Source organism: Drosophila innubila (genome assembly GCF_004354385.1).
Source record: "Drosophila innubila isolate TH190305 chromosome 2R unlocalized genomic scaffold, UK_Dinn_1.0 1_C_2R, whole genome shotgun sequence".
Taxonomy (NCBI): domain Eukaryota; kingdom Metazoa; phylum Arthropoda; class Insecta; order Diptera; family Drosophilidae; genus Drosophila; species Drosophila innubila.
Genome location: NW_022995374.1, coordinates 19,319,032 through 19,346,274, shown reverse-complemented (window position 1 = coordinate 19,346,274; position 27,243 = coordinate 19,319,032). Strand labels below are relative to the sequence as shown.

Genomic DNA, 27,243 nt, shown 5'->3' with positions numbered 1-27,243 from the left:
TAATTGTATGGTATTCATCGATTTTATCGGCTTGCACTTGTATTGGTTTGCGGTAGACGAAGGCGTAGAGCGAAATAATAAACATAAATTATGTCGAGTCTTATAAACAATCTGCTGTTTCAATTATAGTTGATATTGGATGCAAGTGTGTGCGTGTGCGCTTAATTATGCAAAGCATAGCAGCTAAAGGCGGCGGTGAAAGTGTTGTTGTTGTTGCAACGAAATTGTGGTTCAATTTGTTGTTGCATTCACGCAATGGCAGCAATGATCAAATTGCCCAAATAAAGCCATCGAAGTGAGATAGAAAGAGAGAGAGAGTGAGAGAAGAGCAAAACAAGTGCAAAGTAAAAAAAACATTTAGCGCTTTTCTTTTAATTATTTTTCGGTTTTTTCCCCACTGTATGCCAATCAACTTGCAGTGCTTACAAGTTACATATGTATGTGTGCAATAAGTTCAAGGAAAGCACAAAGCAAAATGCAAGAAACAGAGTGTGCAATGCAGTAAAATAAATGCAATGTTCAAATAAAACTAAAATCACAGTTAAATCTGTGAGTGTGCAATATATAATAAATATATATTTAAAGTCGAATTAAGTGCAAAAAAAATAAATGAAAACCCAGCAAAATAATCAATGTGCGAAAGTTTGCCATTATCCGCTGTAAGCTTTCGCGTGAGCAGAGGCAGCGGCATAAGCAACAATCGCAGTCGCAGCGCAGTACCAGCAACAAAGCACAGCTGAGCGACAACGTTAATGTCGACGTCGTTATCTATGCTTATTTGAGTGTGTGTGTGCGTGTGTAAGGTGGAGGAGGCAAATAACAGCAGTAGCGAGCAGAAGAAGAAGCAGCAGCCCAAAAGCGGATCGAAAGCAGAGCAGCAAATCAATCGAGTTGTTGTTGTTATGTGAAACTGAAATTGAAAATAAACTGCCATAATGTCAAATTGAAGCAACAAATTGATGGGCAATCAACAATAATATATGTACAAACAAATGTACATATATTAAACAGAGAGCGGGGGCAACCTTGCAAAGTCTATGCTCTTCTTATTTAATTCGTTTGTTAAACGGTAAGTCGGCCATTTTGATTGCACATTTCAGAATTACAAATGTACATACATATGTATTTGTGTGCATACATGTACATATATAATATTAAGAGCAAGAAATTGCTCTTAATTACTTTGAAATTTCTGCGGGCTTATTAAACTCCTATTGCATATACATACATGTACATACAGTTAGTCAACTAATTATTTGGACAGCTTACAAAATTCAAATACAGTTCGTCAAGCAAGTGTTTTGACTAATCCAAAATGTACACAATTTCTTGTACAAAAAAATATATTTATTTTGTTAAAGAATTTTAATTAATTTAAAAAAAAATATTGTTGTCTATGTTTCTTAAAACAAGTTAAAAACAGAACAAATCATTTTTATTGAAACTGACTGTTTATTAAATAACAAAAACTGACCAACTGTTTGCCCGTTAGAATTTCAATTTCACAAAAGAAAGATTGCGTTGAGTTTAAAACTTGTTTCTGCTTTCGGAGGTGCGTACATAGAAATGTGCATAGCCACGTTTTATGTATGTGTGTATGTATGTAAGTATGTGATAGTATAACTGCATATGCACATATATGTATGTATGTATGTTCTTAAGTATATACTGGTTTTCAATCCCTATACGGACAAAGTAAATGATTTCAATTCACGTCTGACTGCGTCGCCTTTTAAGTTTTTGTTTGTTGACAGACAAATGGCATCAAAAGCAGCAACAGCAGCAGAAACAGCAGCTTCTCTCTCCTTACATACTCATCCGCCCCCACTCCACTGTAATCACAGATTTAACATTTGCTGTTGCTGCTTTAATCAGCTGTGTGACGCTCCCTCTCTCTCTCTCTTTGCTGTTGGATAACCTTGTTCTTTGCAGCCAGTCCGAACGCAGAGACAGACAAAGAAACTGTTAATGCGCTCTCGCTGTGTATCCTTGATTTTGTCGTTTGCGCTTTGGAGCTTCTTTCATTTCCTTTTGCGCGACGCAGACAACAAAGAGAATATTCACTATGTGTGTGTGCGTATGAAAGTGTGTGCCTATTGATTTAATATTGCATAGATTGGCAAAGTAAATAAATGTGAACTTCTTTAAATTAATATTTCAAGACATTTTAAAATTATAATAATCAAGAAATATTTATTCAATTAATTTCCTTATTTTTTATTTACTTAATTTTTCTTGTTTATTTTTTGTTGATGTTGCGACTTGTCTGTGTTGATTAACAGCGATAAATTGAGTTATCTTTGTATTTTTACGCTTGGCATTCCAAGATTACGTAGTTTGCATACCTTGGTTTATGAATCTCTTAAATGCAGTTAATGGCTATCGATCACGTTTTATTTTCTTTTCACTCTCATACGCTTATCTTTCTCGCTCCTCTTGTTCTGTGTAATTCGGGGTATTTTTTTTTTATTGTTTTTTGATTTTGTGTAACGCTTTGAGCTCCCAAAATAAACAAGTCATAAAAATAATGCTCTAGGCACCAAATATAATATTTTTGTAGCTCTTATCATTGATCAAAAATAAAAATAAAAAATTAAATACCCAAACCAAAATTGAAATACCCTCTATAATGTGTAAAGTCGGGTAGTTAAGAAAATTTAGGTAAAAAAAATTTTACGAGACGTGCAAGAAATTTCATAAGCGTGTATTTATTAGTTTGACCAGTAGTGTATGTAAAGAAATCATAAGAAATTCGTCGTTATGGTACGATAACTGTTTTAAGACATATTTATTTAAAAATTCAATTTTGAAAAATTACAATACATTTTTTTATTGCATCACCCATTTTTATTTGCAAGAAACCCGTATTTTATTACTTTAAAACCGATATAAAAATCTTTTAAACAAAAATTGCAAGTATTTTCAATATTAATAATAATTAATTTAATATTAATAATTTTACTAGTGTACAATTTACAAGCAATCTATTTACTTGTTACACTACGAAACAAATAAATATATACAAATTCAAATTATTTACACTACTTAGGGTATCGTCAAAGTCGTTGTAAAAATTTGAACCATGTTATTTTTAGTTACATCTCAAACTCATACATATTTTTAAATTTTCATGCATTTTATATGGGCCTGATAACTCTAAGCTTATCAAATGTGAGAGTATTTGTGATTATCTCAGTGAGCGTGTGTCAGGGTCGTATATTAGTTTTAGGTGATAAGCATTCAAAACAATATTACAAGTGGATAATAAATAAAAATAAATGTTCAATTACCACTTATTCACAGTTCATAAATAAAAGTACTGAAGAAGAAGAAAAATAAGCGTGACTTTCTTTGCGTTGATCTGTCAATTTGCTCTCAATTCTGTTAAATGAGTTTCAATCAGCACATCCTGAGTTCTTTGTGTTTGAGTTGCTTACGCTCTTTTTGGTGGGTGGGTGCTCACACTCAGCACTAAAGAGCAAAAGCTTTTTCGGTGACTTCTTCACACTACGCAATATTTTCAAATATTTCCCCACTGCTACTTACTGTTATTGTTGTTGTTTAACTGACGCTAAGCTAAGCAGTGAAAGATGGAAAGAGTGAGAGAGAGCGCGTACAGTGAGTGACCCCATCGCTTGCCTCCTTTTGCGTTTTATTTTACGTTATTTGGTTTTTGGGTTGAATGACTTTGGACAACGTGTGCGCGCAAAAAAAAACAAATAAAAAGAAAATAAGAAAATAAAGAGCGTAACATTTTGAGCGTTGCCACAGAGAGGCATTGAACCCACCAAAATGTAGACAGCTGATGGACGCCAGTGTTTAGCAGGTTATTTAGCGGGCAATAAGAGAAAGGGCGAAGAGAGAATAGTCTGCTTGTGATGTTGGGTGGGGAGCGAATGGTGTGTAGATGTCTCGTGTCACCCCTCAATGACAGTAACAACAACAGCAGCAGTGGTGGAAGGAGAAGGGTGTGGTGGAGGGGCTGCTGTTTATGCTGAGAGAGGGGAAGGCGGAACGGCCAAACTTTAACAATTTCGCTTTGATTGATATTCGTGTGCATTGTTTTTGATGGAATTTGCGTTTTCTTTGTTTTCTCTTTTTCTTTTCCTTGTCATTTTTTTTTGTTACACAAAATAAAACATTTTGTTTAGATATGTATACAGATGTATTCGTATTATTTCATTTGTTTTAATGTTTTTACAAAAAAATAAACAAACATGATGAGTTTAAGTCAATGACGATTCTAATTGGATAATAGTATTTTATTTATGCAATGCGTCATTTGTGCTTTAAGATTAACATATGTATATACATATGTACATATATACCAAATGTTGTATTTTAAACTTATTACTATATAAAATTATTCATACATACAATATGTACTTCCTTACATGAAAGTGCATATTTATCGATAAATAACATCATAAACAAAATAATATAACATAATTCAAATACGCAATACCTCCCACTCGCACTTCCACACGTTTTGCATTTCAGGCTTTCCAGCTGACCAATACACACACACATACTAACACATGGATACAAAGAATGAGAAAGAATCTCTTTGACGAGTTCAGTGATAGACATATGAAGAGAGACCTTTTGCTGCATACACGTGTGTCTATGCATTTACTTTACAGTGTGTGTATGTATGCGTGTACATTTGGAGGTAACACTTGGACTTGTGTAACAATCGTCTGTGAAGCGTCTGTTATTTGCTCACAATCAATCTCAAACGTCGCGTCGGTCCAATGGTCGCATATACCCTATACCCTATGCACACATACAAATATACATACAAACACACAACAATTGCGTTCTACACAATTTCACATTTATAGCAACGTGCGCACCATAACAAAAGTAAGCACACGATGTAATTTATAAGTTATGGTAAATGGTAAATAAAGTCACCCACACACACACGTCACTCATGGCAAGAAAGCGAGAGAGTGAGAGAGACGGAGGCAGAGAAAGAGTAATTACAAAGTTGCTACTGCGCTGACAAAGTGAAATGAATGTTTTTTAGTAAACATTTATGTATTTGTAAATATATATATATATATATACATATATATTTTGCTGTTATGGCTTGGTTTTTTTTTATTATTGTTTGTTGTGTCTCCGCTTTCGTAAGGTTTTTAACCGTATGATTATCAAAACAGCTGATCGCAACAATTAAAAACAACTGCGCACATACAAACACACATATCCAAACACAGCCATCAATTCACACTCTCACAGACACAGAGATAGACAGCAGCGTTTGCCCTTTTTATCAACACCTCTGCTCTTCAGCTGTCAAGTTTTAGTGTGAGAGAGAGAGAGAGAGAGAGAGAGAGAGAGAGAAGAGCACAAGCTGGCAACGTTTTTTTTGGCATGGCCCCCACACACACACACACACACACCAATACAAACACAGACAAGACCAAAACAGTGTGTACCCATTAGTGTTAGAGAAAAATAAGCAATTAACTCGCTTGGGCGAAAAAAAATTAAATAAAACCATATCTGTGTGTTTCTATATATCAATCTATCTAAGTTTGTACATATGTTTGTATTTAGGTAGCAGCGATCACTCAAGTTATGTCTCTGATCTTTCAATATTAATCTTCCTAACAAAAAGGGTATGACAAACTATTTTCTATTTTTAAATATATATTTTATTAAAAAAATATTATGTATGTGTATAGTGTATTTAATTTATCTATTTATTTATTGTCAAACTAAAAAGAGCAGGCAATAAAATAAATATAAATAACAAATTAAAGTAAATATCAAATTTAAATATATGTAAATGATTTTTATAATACATATATCATTATTAATATCCGAATATTATATGCAGTTAGAGTATATTTTGGTCTTGCCGTTTAAGAGCTTAAATAAAATTATTAAATAATAGATTATTATTAAATAATCGATATAATATTAAAGAATCAAATTTGATGATATAATTGATATTATTATCATTAATAATATACAAACAATATTACAGACAATAGGGTATTATTGTAGTCGTGCTGTTAAACAGTTTTAAATTGAGTACATAAGTTTTATACTCTACAAAATTCCGCTTAATTAAAGTGGCTCATCGAAAGCTTTTAATTGAATGTAAGTCAAACAATTTTAGTAACATTTTGTGTTTTTCTTTGTGACTTCATCTTCCTCTCGTCAGCACCTTTCGGTCGGCTTACCGTTTTTTGGTTTTTGTGATCGGGTCCAAGAAGCATGGAAAATTTTTATTTATTTTTTTTAGCATGAACTCTCTGTGGAAACTACCTACATTAACGTACACAGTTCACTTTTGGAGGCAAACACGTTTTATTTGTACTACTAAGTACATAAAGTGAGATAAAAAAATGAAAAAGATATACAACTTAGCCAATAGTGTCAATATTTGTTGGCAACTCGCTTCTTATCTATTGATAGAACCCGATAAGCTGACTGACCTTTGCGTCTCTGTCAAGTCAAGGGAAAGAACAAGAGAAATAACGAATCTCATAACTGTTGAAAATATTAATCACTTATTTTTATTTTCAACAGTTTTGAGATTCGTTATTTCTTTTTCAATAATTACTTATTTTTATTTTCAACAGGCATCCAACTTTTATAACTTTGTCTAAACTGTCACGCTTTTAAAGAAGAATTAAAATGACCTCTTAATTCATATCAAACCTAAATTTTATTTTTAAAAAACTGTTCGAATTTAAAATAAAATAATATTTTTATTTTAAAATGTAATGAATATGATTTGCTTTTATTAAATAAAATAAATAAATATTGAGTAAGACAACTATTTTCTTTTTTTATATAACACCATTTTGTTAAGAGATTATTTTCATATGGATTATAACAAGTAAAATGTGTAGCTAAAAGTTGATCATAAATAGCACATGGTAATTACTAATTGCCATGACCATCGCGCTAAGATAAAAAAAATCCGTAAACCGTACCCTAGGCGGTACACACGAACCCGGAACCCCGTCGTTCAGTTGTCTGTTTGACAAGGCCTCTTGGCTAAAATCGGAAACAACCGGAAACTCAATATATATTAATCCTTATGAAATTTCATCTTCGAAGCTTTAAATTTATTTTTGCCTATACAAATATTTAAAATGTCAAAAAAGAAACTAGAAAATAAACAATTAAATAATAACAATCCTTATGAAATTGCATCTTGGAAAATAGAAATTGATTTTTGATAAAAAAATTATATTATACTATATATAAAAATTTAAATAATTGAGATTCATTTTTAAAACTGAAAAAATACATAGAAAAATTTTAAAAATTTAAGTTTATGTTATTAAAGTAAGGTTCATATTTAAAATGTATGGGTTCTTTATGACTTATTCATATGTATTTGTGCTTGTGTGTGTGTGTGTGTGTGTGTGTGTCTGTGTCTGTATGCAGACGGCAGACAAATTCCTACTTCATGGGTTCAACAATTTCTTTTCTTTCCTGTTTTCGCACAGGAGACAGACATATATACATATGTAGGTATATATGTACATACATATACATATATGATATTGATGTTTGTCTGAGAGCAGTGCAGACCAGACCAGAACCCAAACAACAGCAGAGAAGAGAAAAATGAAGACGCCGAAGCGATTTCTTTGTTTCTTTGTTGTCGCTGACGCCGTTTGTCCTCCAACTTTGGCTTCTTGGGTCATTAAAAGCTTGCTCCTCACCGACAAGTGTTTCTATTTGCGTAAAAGGCACTGTATTTAAAGAGAAATTGCTATGAAATCAAAGGAAATCATATCACAACGATGAGTAAAAAAATACAACGGTCAGTGCTGCCAGAATTTCGACAGTAAAAATAAGTTCGATTTGAAAAAAAGATTATGTAATAAATGGGAAAAGATGAAATAAAAATGAATTTAATTCAAAAAACTTTTAACAAAAATATGTACATACATACGAACTGGACTTTTTATTCAAAAAAATAGTTAAATTTAATTCAAATTATTTTTCTTATTTTTTTTTTTTTAAGTTTTTTGAACGAAAGACACAATAATAATAATAAAAAAAGAAATAGAATTAATGTCGATGAAAAGAAATTGAGTAAAATTTTGATTTTGTTAGTGTTGTAGTGTTGCTGATAAGGTGTTGATGCAGTCCAAGAACAATGCAAGGAATCAGAATACAAACAAACATAATTCGAATCATGCCCTGGAACATTAATGTTATTGTTGTTGTTGTCTGGGTCGCAGACGGCGACGCATGCGTTTTTAGCATTGTTTATTTACTTTGCAAAGTAAGTGAGCCAACAAGTACTTACACACATACATCAGCATTGACTCGAGAGAATCTTGCATATACAAAATTGTATATAAAGCAAAAGCAACATCAGCATTTAACGACTTGACAGAAGCAGCGCAGTGGCAGCGGCAGCGGCAGCGACGCCAGCATCAACCATCAAACATATGGAAACGAGTTCGCTGTGTATACAAGCGTGCCTGTGTGTGTGAGTACGTGTCGCGTTGTCTGCATGGTTTGCTTTTGTTATTGAATCGCTATCACGGATACAGCAACAAAAATTTGCTTCCACATATAACATATATATTAAAAACATTCCCTTATTTACTTGTCACGCATATGTTTTGTATCTCTGCTTCTTATTTATAACGCTCTCTCTCTCTCTCAAATGCTTGGAAGTTCCATATGATTTTTGTATACAAGCGCTGCGCTGCAACATTGTTGACGCAGCACACTTGTGCTGGCAACATATGATGTTGCTAACAGGCGTGTATCTTCCCCTATGCCAAAAAAAACAAAAAACTAGCCACATAAATGTGTGTGTTGTATACAAATATAAATAAAATGTACGACGTAGTTTCTATACATAACACACACACACACACACAAGTACATAAGCCACGTTCGCGTTGTATATAAACAACACAACAAAGCAAGCAAGCAGCGAACGTATGTATATATACATTCATACATATGTATGTATGTATGTATGTATATGTGATTATCTGGCGTGTGTTGCTGAGACTCTCGCTCAGCTGTTTTAGAAAGTTGCTGGCAGCGCTTATGTTCATTCAAGCAGCGACAGCGCAAGCGACAACAACTAAAACGGTCCCAGCTCCAAAAAAATAATAACAAAGCAAAAGCTCTGGCAGAAAAGTTTTGTGTAGCTGGCAAGCGCAGCAAAAAGTGCAAGAGACCAAAATTCACCAGAAATACAAATTAAAATAAAAACAACATTTAAATAACACAAAATCTAAGCAGTGAACAAGTTTCTCAATAATCTTTTGCGTTTCGTCATTCTCTCCACACCAACAGTGCAAAGACATTCGCGGAGTTTTTTTTTTTTACTTTGTTTTGCTGCCTGCTGACGTTTGTTTTCTTTTTATATATTTTGTTTTACGCTCAGCAACACTTGAAATCAGACAGTGGGAGAGATAATAAAAAATTTAAAGAGAAAGAATCAAAGAGAGTGATTGCGTATCTGTGTGTGTTTTTGTGTATGTGTGTGTGAAGTAAACTGTCCTCTGTTGTTAAATTCGTTTTGATTTAATTCAATTCCACAAATTCACGTTGAAAACGCAAACGCAAAACCGTTGAAAATTCAAATGCTACGTTCAAATTTGGAATGCTGCTGCCGTTGTCAGCCGCTGAGAACTAAAGCGAAGGAAACGCAGCAACAACAACAACGTCGACAAAAAACCACGGCTGCTGTAAAAAGTTAAAATTATGAAAACACAGGAAAAAGAAACAGTTGAAAATTGAGCAAAATTACAAAGTCAATTGAGTGCGAAAGCGCTATACAGTGAGAAATAATCAAATTAAGGTTTGTATTTTTTGTAAGTGTATATATTTATTTACACATGTATTCGTTGTGTGTGTGTGTGTGTGACGTCGCTGTGGCCACTCAGCTGTGCGTTGCGCATGTGTTGGTGACGTAATGCCTTTGACACAGCAACAACGTAATAGCTAGAGCTTATAAGCTTGCATACACCCACACTCTTACATATGTACATGTACATATGTAAGTGACACACGCGCGTCTAAGCTTTACAGTCAGCGTCAAAGTTGATCGCACACACACACACTCACGCACGCAATCACTCTGGGAGACTGTGCGACGCCCCCTTCAGCGTTGGCGTTGCGCTTGTATAACAAATAAATAACAACAGCAGAGTAATTTCAAATATCGCTCTCACTTGCTTTTGCATAGTGCGCTCTCTTATTTGTACGCTCACTCACTCGCTCGCTCCACTCCCTCAAAGTGCATTAGATTACTGTGTGTGTGTGTGCTTATAGTCAGGAAAAAATACTCGCTTTTAGGTGTTTTTATTTTTATTTATTTTATTTTATTTGTAATATAATTGACACACATTTTCTAAATGTAGCGTAAACTCGTCTATAGCTTGTACACATTTTCTTACACTCACCCACAGATGTATATGCACACACGTGAAACGTGGATCGTTTGTCAAGCTGTCAACTATTGAGGCGCGACGCAGCAGCGCTGCCAACTCGTGTCACAAATCATCAGCTGGCAGCAATAACACACAGGTGTGAACAAGAGGGGAGTTTAAGAGCTTTTAAGTTAGTTAACAGCTGCTGTTCGTTCTTTTTTCTCACTCACGTTACAATAAAACTGGCCTTGTGTTTGTAACGATAAGAACTTAAAATGGAGCGCTCAGAGTTGCGCAACATGATTCTCAGATCCATATACAGTTGGTTAAACAAGTGTTTTGACAAAATGATAAAGTCACGTAATTGTTTTTTATTTTTAGAACTTATTAAATTAAATGAAAATTATTTGTCTATTTTTAGCCATAACAAGAATAATCAAATAATAAATAACATACAATTTTGTCATAACACTTACTTGACTAGCTGTATGTATGTATCTTCTCAAGCCAAAAATCAAGAAGCATCAAGGTTAAGTGTGGGAATATTAAATGTAAACCATTTCAAGGAAACGGTTCAAGTTTTTCTAGTTTTTGAAAATGATAGTTTCAAATACCAATTAAATTTACATTACATTTACATTACATCTACTGTATGTATGCTGCTACTTTAGGAAGATAAGACTACAATGCCCAAAAATGGACAAATCGCATATAAAATGTGAGTCCAAAAATAAAAGCAAAGAGCAAAACAGACAAGCGAACAGCTGTTGTTATCATACATTTGCAAACATGCTTACATACACATGTACACACATACATGCAAATGAAAACTAATTTTGTTTTGGTTTCGTTTCGTTTGTGGTTTTGGGGCCAATTTTGTATTTGTGCCTTATTCACATTTGGTGTGGAAACCAAAACTGTAAAATGCATTGAAAGAGTGATAAAAACAAAATGCGTCGCATCGCGTGTAATATTATACTATGTATGTGCGCAGTTGGTAATGTAAATGAACAGATGAAAAAAGAGAGGGAGAGAAAGCCATAATTAAATGAAAATGAGCAAACGAATTGTAAAAGTAAAAATATACAAAAATAAACGGAAGCAGAAAAACAGGAGGAGGTGGAGGAGCAACTTCTTTGCCTTCTTTCACTTGACTTGACTCCACTGTGCGGTCATTTGCTTTTGGCTCCTCCACGACACGTTTTTCATCCGAGTCAATTCTGAGTGTGAATGCGAAGTCTGCTCTCAATTTGCAAAGCGGCAGAATTTGTTTTTGGGCTAAAAATAAAACGCATATCTGCTCGCACTCGCTCACACACACACGCACACGCACACTTGTCACTGATTGCGTCTCGTTGTCCTTTCCTGGCGCTGGCAACTCGTTCTCTCTCTCCAGGCGTTGATGGGGTCTTCCCATACCTGCCATTTGTGTAAGCGAGACATGCTCACGTGCTCACGTTACAGACAAAAAAAGAAGAAGAGCAAGAGTGAATTGTTGCTGCTGCTGCTGCTCTGCTGCGTCTACTTCTCTGCTGCCTTGCGTTTGTTTACAATTTAATCTTTTGGTTTTGTTTTTGCTTTTTCCATTTACTGCGCACATGTGAGCATATGAGTAAAGCTCTTCCGTGTGTATGTGTATGTGTGTGTGAGAGGTGGGCAGAGTAATGTACCAAGCGAGAGAGTGAGAACTCGAAGTCATGTAACTCTTTGTGTACAAATAAAAAACAGGGTGTCCCTGTGCAACATTTTGAATGGAATTTGACTGCTAAAATAATTAATTCTCTATTGACTGAGCACAGATAATGGTCATGCCTGAACAATGCTTCATTATGTACACATTTATACATATGTATATACATTTTATAGCTGACTAAGCCCTATTAACTGGCAATTAAAAAAACATTTTTCTCTTTCAACTCTAATTGCAGCAACAAAGCTAAAATAATGGATTTTTAACATAGTAAAAGAGGTAAGTAAAAAAAAACGCAACACTTGTACTAAGTAGAAGTAACCTTGAACAAGATATAGGTAGAAATATATCTAAAACAGAAAAAAAAAGAAGAGTTATTAAAAATATGTATAAATTTAGAAAAAAAAACAAAAAAAAAAACAATGATGTTTTGTGATTTTATAATTTATCTTTAATTTAAAATTCATTTAAACATTTTAAAATAAGCTAGATTAAATATAATAAAGGCTAAATTGGCAACACTGTTATTATAAGATTTGAAACTTGTTTTTGTGAAAGGTTTAAAAAATTGGAATTGCTGAAAGATTTAACATTTTGTAGACAACTTTTCTAACAAAAACGTAAATTATTCCAATTGGTATTAAAGTTAAATATCAAAAATATGTATTCTAATAAATAAATAAATTACTATACGTATCTAGCTTTAAATTACCACCATACTAGCCTGTAGTTTTGTATCTCAACCATTTTCATTTGACTTTATTTTATTTTAATTATAATTTTGAGTGAGAAACCTTGAGTTATGGTAACATTGTGTAGACACACTTATATATGTATGTATATATATTGTGCCCCCTTTGTGTAGAATTGTACGACTTCAGCTGGGAAATAGACGTGTAATGCCTTATCTCCTGGCCTCCTCTCTGGTTCTTGATATATACTATGTACAGAATATGCTATGTAACGAATCCATATCAAAGAAGGTGCGGCACTTTTGTTGGTTCGCTCAGCTGTGAAACTAAAGAGGAAGGAATGAAGGGTAAGGGGAGGGAGAGGAAATGGGGCCGAGAGGGTTGCGCGCCCCATAGATAGATAGATAGGTAGCACTTTTGTAATACGGGCATTTTGTAAGGTCGACAACGAGGTCAACAGCGATTTGAAAAGCTCTATTGTCTAATCAAAGTCATATGCTATCTACATATACACACACACGCACATCGTGTTGGGGAGTGAAAGAGATAGCTAGATACATGTGTGTATGATGTAATACTCGATATAAAATCAGCTGTCTTCAAGTGATGCGTCCACTGTGAAAAAATACTTCCGCTTTGTGCATATGACACATTCCCATTCCCATTCCATTACCCGCAACACAAAGAGAATTAAATGTATGCAACAGTGTTGCCAGATCAGCTTTTTTCCCCCGTTAAACTGGCTTTTTTATGTTCAAGTTTGCAGCGAGAATTTTACCTATGTCCTATGTTACCCTTTAATTTAATTTATTTATTTTTTTAATGTTTTTCAAATGTCATAATTTATTTTTCTTTTTTGTAATGTTTTTCTATTATATTTTTTTTCTCTATTTTTACCTTAACAGTGTATCTAAAATGTATTTATTATCTTCAGTCTATATATTTTGACTACTACTTATTTTTACTATGCTATACTAAGAGTGATTTGATTTTACACTACAAATGATGATAATGAATAATAATGATAATATTCGGCAGAATATTCGGCACTATTCAAAATGTATAAAGCAAAATGTTTAATAAACATGAAAAGAAACAAAGCTTTAAAAAAGTTGTTATAGTTTTTCATATTTTGGTTTTATTTTTTTTTTTTAGAAAAATTTAGCTATTTTTTAATTTTAGTCCCGCTAAAAACAGTTTTATTTGCTTCTCAACACTAGCATGCACTTGCATATGTATGTATAAGTGTGCATTCAATTAGCTATCAACTTTATCCCATGACGCATTTAGTGGGTTGACTAAAGAGAGAGACGTAAGAGAAATTAAGTGACACGCTTTAAAGTTATTTCATATGGCTGGCGCTTTCTTTTGCTTTTATGTTTTTTTCGTTGCTGCACTCACGTGTGCACAACGTTGACGTCGACGTCGGCAGTGACGCATTTCATAATCGAAAAGTCAGCCAAAAAAGCAAAGGAAGGAGCAAAGCGAAAGGCGACGGCGACTGCGACGTCAACGTCGGAACTTGTTTTTTCTTGCTGTTTGTTTTTCAAAGTTGCAACACTTGGAAACAATTGTGAACTGGTTTTTTTCACGTTGAATGTGCAGCGCCATCTAGCGTTGGCGCTAGACAGAAAGACAGTTTTGTGTGTGTGTGTGTATAATTTGCCTTTCACTGTTGGGGCCAATTATTTATATTGGTTTTCTTTCTTTTACACATTTGCATTACAAAAAAAGATAAACAAATAAATTTTTCAAAATGAAATAAATGCAAGTTTTGTATTAAAATGTAAATGAGTGTTGCAACGAATTAAAAGCAGAGAAAACGCACTCATCAAAAATAAACCACACACAAATGCACACGCATACACACACATAAACATATATGTACACACACACACACACACACATGCTCACACACCAAACGATTATTGCAAAATCAAAAAGCATGCCAAGGACGGCGGCCAAAGCGAAAATTTAATTAGTTCACAATGCATAAAAACATCAACAAAAACAAAAAGTGCACTTAATTATGTTGCTAACGGGACTGACGTTCATTGCCAGCTTATTGCTCAGTTCTCTTAATTCCCAGATACTTTCCCTTATTTTAACGCGCACAATTGTATGTACATGTACAGTGAAAAGAACAATAATAGAAACGATCAATTTTTATTTGTATTTTTAAAGTGTTCTCCCGAGATAATAAATTTTGTAGTTTAATTTTATTTTTTTTTTCATCACTGTATGACAGCAACGTTTCATTTGGTAGTGTATTTTAACTGCGTCATTGCTTCAAAATCTTTATTTATATGTACAATACATTTGCCATTTTCCCGTTATTCATAAAATATTAAAAAAAGAAACATAAATATTTGTATGTATCGCAGTAAACGTAAATTATTCATAAATGAAAAATAAAAGCGAAACAGCGATAATGTAATCAAATATTATTAAACTCCGCTACCACAGTCGCTGTTGTTAATATTGTTGTTGTTGTTGCGGTTTATTGTTGTTGCTGTTGTTACGTTCCATTCGCTTTGCCCTCATTTTCGTGTACGTGTTGTTGTTGTTGCTTGTGTATGTGTGAATGCTCGTCTATTGTGGGCCAAGTGTATTTGTATGTACATATGTATGTATGTGGGAGCGTCCATAAACAAAACTTCTCACACACACACACATGCACAGCAAACAACACAAAAATCATATGTTTTCTAACAGCACATACACATGCACAAACGGCACAGACTACTCGCCTCTCTCTCCCTCTCTCTGTGTGTCTCTCACGCGCGCTAGTTATATATTGTGTATGCAGGTCAAGAAGAAACGCAAAAACAAAAGCAAAAGTAAAGACAAACATGTTTACAAGCTGAGCAACACAAACACACACACAGCCATAGAGAGAGAGAGGAAGAGACTGGACTGGCTCTCTTGAGACATTTGTGGTGGTGTTGGCAACATGCTGCTAAACACATGGCAACACATGCTTGAATAACACAAACAGCTGTTTTGTGCAATTTTGGTTGCCAAGCGCATCTTTAGCAACATATTTGCAATAACAATTAAACTGACGCCGACCTTCGACGTCGTGCAATGCTTTGCTAAATTGTTGCTCTGCTAAAGTGACATGTTGCGCTTAGCTTTGCTTGTTCTATCAAATGACGTCACAGCATTTGGCAACATGTATTGTTGCTTGATTGAAAAGTTGCAAGAGTCAAATGCAACATTGCACAAGTTGCTGCCTCCCTCTTCTACACTCTCTTGCTCTCTTGGTCGACTCTCTGACATGGCAACAGCTGCCTGATTAAGTAACGACCTGGTTGCCTGCTTTTTTGGGGCCACATTGAGGCCGTGTCAGTGTGTCGACGACGCCAATAGAAAACCAATTGCATATTCTCTTTAAATGCCACAATATAAGTACATACATATGTACAGTAACTAGAATCTAGGCCAAAGTAAATTGTGTCAGTAATAAGAACATATAGCTACATACATTTGTATATAAATATGTAATAGTATTTACTATGGGGACCTTCAGAGCATAATTCAATTTGACATACAGGGTGCCTCTTGCCTAATGCCATCAACAGCTGCCTGACATTCGATTTGTATTACCCAATGTCATTTAACAAATAAAAAGAACTGCAAAACTTATTTTTCATTTATTGATTTCATTTTAATTGTGGATTATTCAGAAATATCCAAAAAGGTAGTATAGGGATGAATATTACCTTTAAACTACATAGATAAATTTATTATGTTGCCAAAAAAATGTTTTATCTTATAGATCTTGATTTTGATTTCAAAACTGTCAAAATTTAACCGATTTTCAAGCGGATTGTTTTTTAATCATTATTTGGCCTCTTCATTTATTCTGCATTAAAATTTTATTTAATAAAAAAATGTTTCCAAAATTTATACTTATTGATTAAAATAATTTAAAAATCCGCTTATCAGCTTACAATAGTTTTCTCTTCATTTGCTCTTGCCTTTGACTCTGTCTCTTTAAGACGCAGGATTATTTGCTATTTTATTTGCTCTCTTCATTTAACTGCTCTCTTTATTTGTTTTCTGCTTTGCTTGCTCTTTAAAATACAAAGGATCATGTTGTATTTACTAAATTAGTAGTAAAATCAACTTGCACATGATTATTCGCTTATCTGTTTATAAAAGTGCTCCTTTTATTTTATTACTCCTTTCGTCTAGCTGTCTTAAGTCTAGTTTAATCAATAACATTTAACTAATGTGCTCTCTCTTCATTTTTGCTCTCCTTTGCAATTACAGCGTACTTCTGGTGCAGGTGTGAAGAGGACGACGAATTAACATCTACAAGTTGAAGTAGGAGATCAGCAGCAGCAGCAAGGAGCTTTCGAAGAGAGAGAGAGAGACGAGTAAAAGAGACAACACGAGATGATACCCACAAGCGTTACAAACTCTCCGCCCGCCGCTGGCTTGGCGCAGAATGGTGCAGCAATTGTTGGTGGCAGCGCAGTAGCAGCAGCAGCAGCAGCGGCAGCGTCATCGACTGTGACGTCACAGCAGAACAACTACAATTGCATTGTGCTTGGCCTGGCATCCTTGATCCTTGAGGGCCGACCAATAGCCGATGATGAGTTTCAGTTGCAGTCGCAGTTGCAGTCGCAGTTGCAGTCGGCGTCAGCGTCGCAGCTGACGTCAGCAGCTGTAAGTGGACGCCTCTCGCCACGCCCCTCCACATCACGTGCAGCGATTAATATAACAACGAATCCTTATGCCTTGAACACGACACGTTCCACATATGGAACATATGCCACAAGTGGCAGCAGCAGCAGCGGTAGCAGCAGCAATAATCATGCAACACATCAACGTTGGACGCAAAAGCTCTGCCAGCTGCGTCAGGTGTCGCCGGCAGCGCAGAGCATGAGCGTCGAGCCGGAACTGGTTGCATTGGCCATCAATGAGCTGGATCGCCGGGACTTTGAGATTGTCCGACGTGTCATGTTGAATCGGGCAGGAGGAGTAGGAGGAGGAGGAGCTGGAGGTGGAATAGGAGTAGGAGGTGGAGGTGGAGGTGGCATAGGAGCAGCTACAAGTGAACAACTGAGCAGCAGCAATTTAAGCGCTGGCAGTTCAACTGGTTCCGACTCCGGTTCAGGCTCTGCTGCTGGTTCCGTTTCCAGTGCACTTTCGATTTCCGGCTCCGATAACATTTTGCACTCGCTACAATCGCTGGCCACAACATGTCTGCGAGGTGGCAACGCCAACTCCGAGACGCGTCCTCAAAGTCTCGCTCTAGGAGGCGGCTATGCCACGCCCACAGCAAACACAGCGACAGCAGCAGCAACAACAGTGAGTGCGGCAAGTTTGCTGATCGATTACAATTGCAGTCGCAGCACAAGTGGAGCAGGAAAAGCAGTAGAAATGGGAGTAGGAATGGCAGCAAGAGCAGTAGATATAGGAATAAGAGGAGTAGAAAAAGGAGTAGGAGTAGGAGGAGTACGTGCAGCAGCCACATCAACAGCCACTGCCAGCAGCGATGCAGCTGGAAATGTTAACGGTAACGGTAATAATTCCAGCTGCGCAGCGACTGCGAGGCCCAAACATGGGCCACACTGTGATCAGTTCCTCAGAAAAATGGGTCTCGCCAAGGGCGGCGACTCCAACGAACCTGAGGAGCATTTCTGTGATATGTCTTACGTAAATATAACCGTAAGTAAACCGAAACTACTGCTATTCTCAGAATACTCTCTTTAACTCTCTCTCTCTCTCTCTCTCTGTCTCTCCGCATACAGTGTTCCCGTTGGCGCGCCCATTGTCTGAAAATGGAGGCCATTTTGGCGCGACGGGAGAATGTCTGCATTGAGGTTTATCTCGGTCCTGCAGGCCATAAGATTCTACTGGAGCAATGGATCATTAGCGGCAAGGAGAAGTAAGCTTCTAATTAAAAAAAGAAAATTATTAAAAAAATGAAATATAGATATAAAAAGGATAACATTTTAACAAACTAAAGGAAGCGCACTCGACAGTAGGATACCCTGTGCCTAGGCACTTGGATGTCGCTCGATACGCCGAAGGCTGGATGCCCTTTCATAACTCTGTATTACATTTTCGACCTATTTTACCGAAGACACCAATATGATATCGTGTCCAGAAATATAAGACAACCGAAAACTTCAAAAGAAACAACAATTTTTATACGGATCCTTCAGTTTTGACCAAGATATTCTGACAGTTTGGTTGGTTAAGATATCTCAAAACACAAAAAGGTTTTTAGTACTATAACTTGAACTATTGTTCCTATGGCTGAAACATATTTGATATAATAGTCCGAACCAAACTTGATCTGTATATGATATCCAGAAAACTATTCACCAAATTCAAAGTTTCTATCTCTTATATTAGATTTTTAAAATGTCACGTTAATTAAATCTGTTATTTACCTGCCTTGTAATAATCTTGCTATGACACTGAAAATGCTTTAGGTAGCATGTAGCGGTCTCAAAATAATAATCATAAATATTTTATAAAAAAAAATCAATCGGCAAGTCAAATCTTTTGGTTTTCCACGGCTTTCATCGAATCGCATCTTTGCCTCAGCAAGTTAGGGATTGATTCTCTTGGCAGCTTATTTGCCTCGTCAAAGTATTTTAAAGTGTTACTAATTTACTATATATGTTTTAAAAATCTTGCATTTTTTAATTTTGTTGATAAATCAAATTAAAGTTGAGTTGTTGATTTAAAAAAAAAAACAAATAAATATAATAATTTAACTTAGAAAAATAAGCGAATAGAATTATTTAGTTGACTTTTCTTGTTTTTTTTTTAGTTTGTTAAACGGTGAACGAGTTGATCACACTAAACATTCTCGTTATTATTTAAAAAATTGTGCTTACTTAATTATGCAATTATTAAGTTATTTACTAATCAGTAAACTAATTCCCTGTTCTGGAAATTGTTTTACAGGGTGCCACCGCCTACGATGACACTTCCATCGCTGTGCAGCGCAATTCGGAGTCAGTTGTACTTCTCGCAGATTGTGGCATGGTGTGATCTGTTGCGCAAAGGTGATGCCTCGGTCTATGATAGTGGCAGGGTGATCTTTGGCAACGGCAGCACGAGCAATGCCGGCGATCTGGCTGGACACAATCCCAATCCGAGTCCAAATTCAAGTGCAACAGCCACTTCAGCTTTAAATGCAAGTTCAACAGCAATGCGAAGACCTCGTCTCAATATTTTCTATAGGATTCGAGCACATGATGGTGGCAACTCTGGCGCTGGAGATGCGGGCTTCAGTGCCAAGGCAAATGTGCATAATTTTCCGCATGTCAATATTGCCGAGAACTTTAGTGTGGCCGTGTGCGTGAAGAGTTTGCCGCGTTTCAATGGCGGCTTGCCACATGTGGCACCACCCACCATGTTGCTGGTGTCCAAGCCAAGAACTCTGCGTGCCACGCCCACTGCCAGCACGCCCACAGGCGGTGGTGGCATGTGTGCAGTGACGCCCACTGGATTGGGAGCCAGGATTGCCAACAGCTGTGATAAAAATCTAAAAAAGGAGCTCGAAGAGGAGGAGGAATTGGCGGAGGAGGAGGAAGGCAGTCGTGGAGGAGATGAATTGGATGGACATCGAGAGAGACAACTGCAAAAATATAGAAAGAGAATGCAGCGACGTGATAAAAAGAGAGAGCGCAAAGCATCAGAGCAAATGGAGGCAATGGATGAGGGAAGTGATCATAATATAATAATGACAACGATGACCTCAACACCATCCACACAATCCACACCACCAACACCACCCACAATGATCTCGACGGGCACACAGACATCGCTGAGCAGCTGTCAGCAATGTGGAAGCGAGAAGACACTACTCTGTCTCAACTGCTCAACTGATGAGGCGGGAAATGGCAATGGAAATGAGTGTGGAAATGATGTTGAAATTAGAAATAATAGAATTGATAATGGCAAGGATACTGATGTTGACAGTGCATCGGATATGGATGACATGTCCAGCTGTAGTCTGAGCAGCTCCGATCTCATTGTTGGTACACCGCGCAACAAGGCCGAGTTGTTGCTTCAGGCCATACAGCGAACGCCAAAGAATCGCAAGGACAACACTCCGAAAGCAGCCACAACAACACTTGCAACAACAGCAGCAACAACAACAGCCTCAAACGATCTCAATGCAACGTCGCATTCAAATTCACAATTAAATCCACTTTTAAATCCAAATCAAAACAACAATCAACACCAACCAACAACAGCAACAACAACAACAACAACTGCAAACACAAGCGGCTGTCAAGTGTGCAAACGTCAAAAGACGCAACATCATTTCAGTAATGGCCAAAACATCTCGAGCCAATCAAATGGACATGACAACAGCAGCAGCATGGATGAGGAGCCAGAAGAACAGGTAAGAAAAACAACGTATTTTTAAGTGAAAACTTTTAAAGAAAATTGCTTATTATAACAACTAAACTATGACTTAAAATCCATTCTTATAGCGTCTTATTAAGAGATTTATTAGAGATTATAGAAATTTAAAAATTAAAGTTATTAGTGAAAACTTTAAAAGAAAATTGTTTATTATAAAAACTAAACTATGACTTAAAATCCATTCTTCTAGCGTCTTATTAAGAGATTTATTAGCTATATTTGAGAGATATTTTGATCTTAAGTGCATAGAAATTTAAAAAAAAAGTTATTAGTGAAAACTTTTAAAGAATATAGCTAATTATAAAAACTAAACTAAAACTTAAAAACCCAACTTTATATCGTCTTATTAAGAGATTTTTTGGCTATATTTGAGAGATATTTTGATCTAAAGTGCATACAAATTAAAAAAAAATTATTTTTTTTTCGATGTTTGAAAATCTAACCCACTTATTCTGGTACATGTTGGGCCCCAAATAAGAAAACAAAATACATTTCAAAAATTTCTAATTATTTACAAACATTTCTAATTGTGGTAAATTGTCTTTAGCTATTTTAACTACTAAGTTAGATTTAAGTCGAATTAATAAATCGATATAGCAATTTGTTCATTTTTAAAAATCTTTGATTTTTCACTATTTTTTCTCAACCAAAAATATATGAAAATTTTGAGGTACATTTGAAGAATTAATTCTGGTTAAAACATAAAGCATAGATCATGATATTTGTAGCTAAACAAAAACTTACCTTTTATATTTAGCATTCAATAAAATTTAAATTTTTAGACAGAATTTAGGCAGAGTATTAATTCAAAAATTTTGAGTTTATAGGACTCAAATTCAGTTTAATTCTCAATATGTTGCCAATATGAATTAAAAATGAGTTAAAGTTATTTAATATCGCAAAATCATTCCGAAAGTAAAAACCGAAACAAGCTTAATGTATATAAGATTTGTATATATATATATATATATATATGGATATATGTAGAGTTGAAACTAAATATCTTTTCTTTTTTTTCACAGTCTACATCGACAACAAAACTGACGCCAAATTTCGATCGTTGCACGTTGAATGGACAACAGGAGCGTTGCCAGACGCCACCAGATGTGGCAGGAATTGGAATTGGAACTGGAACTGGAACTGGATGTGAAGGATCTTCCTTGTTGGATGAGCGCATTGTGGTGCAATTCAAGACACCAATTAGCCATGTGCCGCTCAAGTTGCAGGAGTATCAACAGCAACATCAGCTGCCACTATCGATGCCAAAGGTGCCACATCAGTTGCGCTTGAATTGTGGAGCAGCTGCCTCATTGCTGGACAGGGAGACGCCACCGCCAATGTTGTCGCCATTGTTGCGCAAAGCGTTGCCCAAGGTCAATTTGACCACGATCTTTTGCAGCTCCTCGTCCGCTCCAATTGCCATTGATAACAATGTGGCATTTTGCTTTGAGCCATCATCCACATCCACATCATCCTCGTCGCAATCGCTGTTGACGCCACCGGAACTGGCCAATCTTCCGGTGCAGAAATCATACTCGGCTCCCACATTGCCCAATGCATTGTCCGTGTCTCCCAGATTTGCCAAACAGGCGGCATTCTATAAGCGTCGATCGCGTCATCTCAGCGATCGTTCGGATCGCAGCTCTCTTGGTTCCGATGAGCAGTTGTCGGACGAGGATCTGGAGTCGGGCATGTGCAGTCCGGCGGGTTCGCCGCTCAAGACCCGTGCCCGGCTCGTCTCACAGTTTACGGGTCGACCGTTGCTCGGCAATCTGGAGGAATCGTTGCTGCAGAAGCGTCTGTTGCCCAAAATTGAAGTCGCTGGATTTCGTTTGCAGTTGGGCGCCTCGGGTGGATTTTGTCCCACACAATTGACCATTCCGGCATCCTCGTATTTCTATGAACTGCACGGCGAGACGCTCAGCACACCCTATCTGGTAGGTGTTCCTAATTATAGCTTCAATTATCTGCTAATTATAGTGTATATAGTGTATATATATAACTTTAGTTGTTAGTTATAGAGCCTTAGGGTATTTTGTTTTTGTTGTATTGTAAGTAACAGGCAGAAGAAAGCTTCTCCGAGCGTGTAAATTATATATATTCCTTATAAGCATACAAAGAAGAGTCGATATAGTCAGGTTCGTTTGCTTAAACGAATAGAACTCAAGGACTGTAAGAGCTAGAGCTACTAAATTTTGCACACTGACTGCTATAAAGCTCCCGGACATAACAGTGTTTTCAAAAGGTTTCAAGAAATCCAAACACTGTTCACCATATCCAGATTTTTAATATAGAATGCTCATTTTTGCTTTAAGTAGAACAATAGATAATGTGCTTACAACCACAATTGTCTTAATATTTGTTATGATAAAACAATCTATTTGGTGATAAACGTTCTCTATTGTTATTAGCAATCGTTCCACTTAATTCCACTAGTATTGGATAAATAAATCGAATGTTATGGCTGCTTTAAGTTTTATAAGGAAGACGGTCGCTACCGTATTTAACATAGAGCGCTTGTTCTGATGGTAAAAGTTTACTTTAATTATTACTTGTTAGGCTACATAATTTCATAAATATCTGATAAATATAACACTAGTTATGGCAGTTTCAAGTTTTTAAGTATGCTCTAATTTTTAAGCCATTGGAGTTCAAATTCATAGTTTCAATTAATATATTTTTAAATTGATAAAATAATAAAAAAATTAAATTAATATAAATGTATCTGAATGAAGTAACGTGTATCTCAAAGTCGGGTAATCGACTATAGCCTTCTTACTAGTCTCTAATTTGTAATCTCAACTAAATTTCTCTATGTTCTCTTTCCTTTGCAGTGCGAGATTCGTTTGCCACGCAAGGGTTACTTTGTGCCACGTTCGGGCACAGTGCAGGCCACGTTGTTAAATCCGATGGGGACGGTGGTGCGCATGTTTGTGATACCCTATGACATGCACGATATGCCGCCCCTGCATCGCACCTTCATCCGTCAACGCATCCTGGCCGAGGAGCTGCCCGGTGTCAATTCCTGCACTGGCATCCTTAGTCTGCCACATCGCGAAAGACAGCGGGAATTGGAAAAGGAACGGGAATGCCAACGGGAACCTGGCAGTCCGACAGCGACGAGCACCACCAGCAAATTGGGACACTTTATCAGTGCCGAGCAAATGAAGCGACTTCGCTATTCCATACACCTGAGGTTAGTTGGAAAGATGGGAGGATGGGGGAAAGGAGCAGGAGGAAGATGTGGAAGAGCTGCAACATAGATGCTACTATCAAACAGAAAGGATTTCATTCAGAATTGTCAAAATTAAATTGCGTAGGGTATTATAGTTTTGTGTAAATGTATGTAACGGACGGTCAGATTGCGTTAAAAATTTAATTTTTTTTGGGTTTTAGCAAGGCTGCAAACCGGTTCTGAACCGAACCTCATAGAACCGGTTCGGTTCGGATTCTTAAGCAGCTTGAACCGGATCATGAAACGAACCCTTGAAACTATTAACTTTGCGAACCCGATCCTAAGCCGAACCGCTTTCTAAAGTAAAAGGTTCGGTTCGAAAAAAAAAATAATTACATACATTTTAAGGCTTTCTAATATTACGCAATTATTTGAGACTTCGGATTAAAATAAGTCATATTTAAGTCTTCAAAAAAAATTTAAATTATCATCAAAATTTGATTTCTTAAAAAAAAAAAATTTTATTAGTTCAAAATGTAGAGAAAAATGTATAAAAACAAAAATATTTATTTATGAGATTGAGTTAAGGCTCGAACCCAAACCTTGCGTTCAGGGGGCTTATAAACCAATTCGCGAACCAAACCGATGTCTTGCTCTATGGTTCGAACCACTGAACCGAACCTATAACAAAATTTTGGAGGTTTGCAGCCTTGGTTTTTAGAATCAATATGAATAAAGTCGAAGACTTCTTATAAATGACATAACTTTGTCAAATCTTAAGCGATTTCCTTGCCGAATGTAAATTTTTATCATTTTTGGCCTACATTTTAATTCTGCATAAAAATTGGAAAATTCAATTTTTTTAAATCACTGCAGTTACTTTCTCTTTAACAGATTTACATATATTTAAGACTTATTTCTTACAACTGTTGTCTTTCGTTTCCTGCTTACTTACAAACTTTATCTCTCTCTCTCCCTTTCTCTGTTCAGATTCCAGACATCCCGGTCGGGCCGTCTGTCGCTGCACACGGACATCCGTTTGCTGATCTCGAGGCGGACGGACTGCGATACGGCGGCGGCGCATGCGAAGGGTTTGTTGGAGGCGCCCAATGAGCTGGTGACGGACACGTTGATGCCGACGGAGCCGCGTTACAGTGCGCGACAGGAGAGTGCGTCCAAGATTTAGTAGTTGCTGAACGCCCTAATGGGCGTGGCATGTGGCAGCAACGGCGGTGGCAGCTTTATGCGACGCCTGTGGAAGCAACTGCAGGCGCGTTGGCAACTCTGGCAGCAATATCCCAAATATCAACTGTAGTGTATATTGAATATTCGTTACGATTTGACGGCGGGAATTGAGACAACTTCCCCTCAACACACCCACACACGCACACACACATACACACACACACCTTGCTTTATTAGTTATCCAATTTTTTGTTAAGTCCACAAATTTAGTTTGAATTTGAATTTTGTTAATGCTAAAAGAAAGAAAGAAAGAAAAAAAACATTACGAAAGCCCATATATATTTAAAAATATATATAACTATGGGTCTATAATTTATTATAAAAAACAATTTGATGGAAAATATTATGATGCAGAAGAACCAGAAGAAATATCTCAACTTACACTTTACACTGAATTTTTGGGGGTCCATATAGAAAGCAAAAAAAAAAAAAATGGTAAAATAGCAATACTAAGAATTATTAACAACAAAATCATACATATATAGTATACTATATGCAATGCAAGTGTGTTTGGATAAATCGAATGAATGAGTGAATACTATTAATCAAATGAAAAAGCAAATCATAAAAAAGCACATGATAGAGTTTTTGAGCTAGAAAATATATAATCTACTCTAATATTGTGTTGTGTATGAGAATTTGAATCAATCAAAGCATTCATTTCAATTGATTGATTCATTTACTCATTCATAGTTATTCACAACTTGAAAGTAGACTCGAATGTGTAAGCATATATATGCCTATATATTTATTGATGTATATGTATTTGAAAAGCAGTTTTAAAAAGAATCAATTGCAGTAGTATTTAGCGAAAGGAAAGGCAGAAAATGTGAGAGAAAGAGAGTTGGAGAATGTGAGAGAAAATAGAGAGGGGGCAGGCTCATATCGATCGTTGTTGTTAGCGTAGTGTATGAATCTTAATAATTGTCGAAAAACATTCAAGTGTTCAAATTAAAATTTTAAATTCAGCTGTGTATGTAGTTAGTTTTTTAATTTTTTCAATATTTTGAAAATTCTTTCTTTGAGTGTATTTTTTGAAGAGCGTGCCTGTGATACGATATGAGCTGCCTGATGAATTAAAAAATACAAGCATATTTCAATAAATAATAATAATTTAAAAAAAAAAATGCGTAGAACTTTAGTTAAATACAATTCAAGAATTTATGTTCTTTACAACAAATGCAATCTACTTGATAATTCGTTTGTTTTTCTTGTGCTTTAGCATCAATCAAGCAATCAATCAGTTAATCACAATGATTGTGTGTAATTGTAAGCACAACTGTACTTCAATAATATGAAATAGTTACATACATATAATTGTCTCTGTCTCTGTGTTAAATTCTAATACTAAAATCTTATTTCAATTGATACCTGACTATAAACTATGTATAACTAACTCTACCACTATTAACAAATTTTCAATTAAGTGGTAAACAAAACCAATAAACAAAAGATGAATAAAATACATTAAATATACACACACACACACACAGCAACACCCACTAAATACAAATCTTTATTTTTGTTCAACTTGTTTATGTGTTTTTAAGTAGAGAGCTTAATGTGCCCAGTCAATAGCAATTGTACGAGAATAACACCAATATACAAAATGATTCAAATAAAAAGTTTTGTGTTTTTAATCAAAAA

General features: G+C 35.8%; 1 protein-coding gene across 3 annotated transcripts; it reads left to right on the top strand.

The window, feature by feature from the left end:
* The first annotated feature begins 5 nt into the window (after positions 1-5).
* On the top strand, positions 6-27,243 carry LOC117784482. Of its 3 annotated transcripts, none has more exons than XM_034622231.1 (8): positions 6-1,069; positions 12,314-12,354; positions 17,046-18,449; positions 18,533-18,669; positions 19,704-21,153; positions 22,199-23,113; positions 24,011-24,372; positions 25,342-27,243. In XM_034622231.1, the coding sequence occupies exons 3-8, from the start codon at positions 17,172-17,174 to the stop codon at positions 25,535-25,537; spliced, it is 4,338 nt and encodes a 1,445-aa protein (XP_034478122.1). In that variant the 5' UTR covers positions 6-1,069; positions 12,314-12,354; positions 17,046-17,171; the 3' UTR covers positions 25,538-27,243. The 3 variants fall into 3 exon arrangements, 2 of the variants coding, with proteins under 2 accessions (XP_034478122.1, XP_034478123.1); XM_034622232.1 differs by lacking the exon at positions 6-1,069 and adding an exon at positions 8,988-9,814; XR_004617424.1 differs by lacking the exons at positions 24,011-24,372; positions 25,342-27,243 and having other exon boundaries at positions 19,704-20,541; positions 20,979-21,153; positions 22,199-22,322.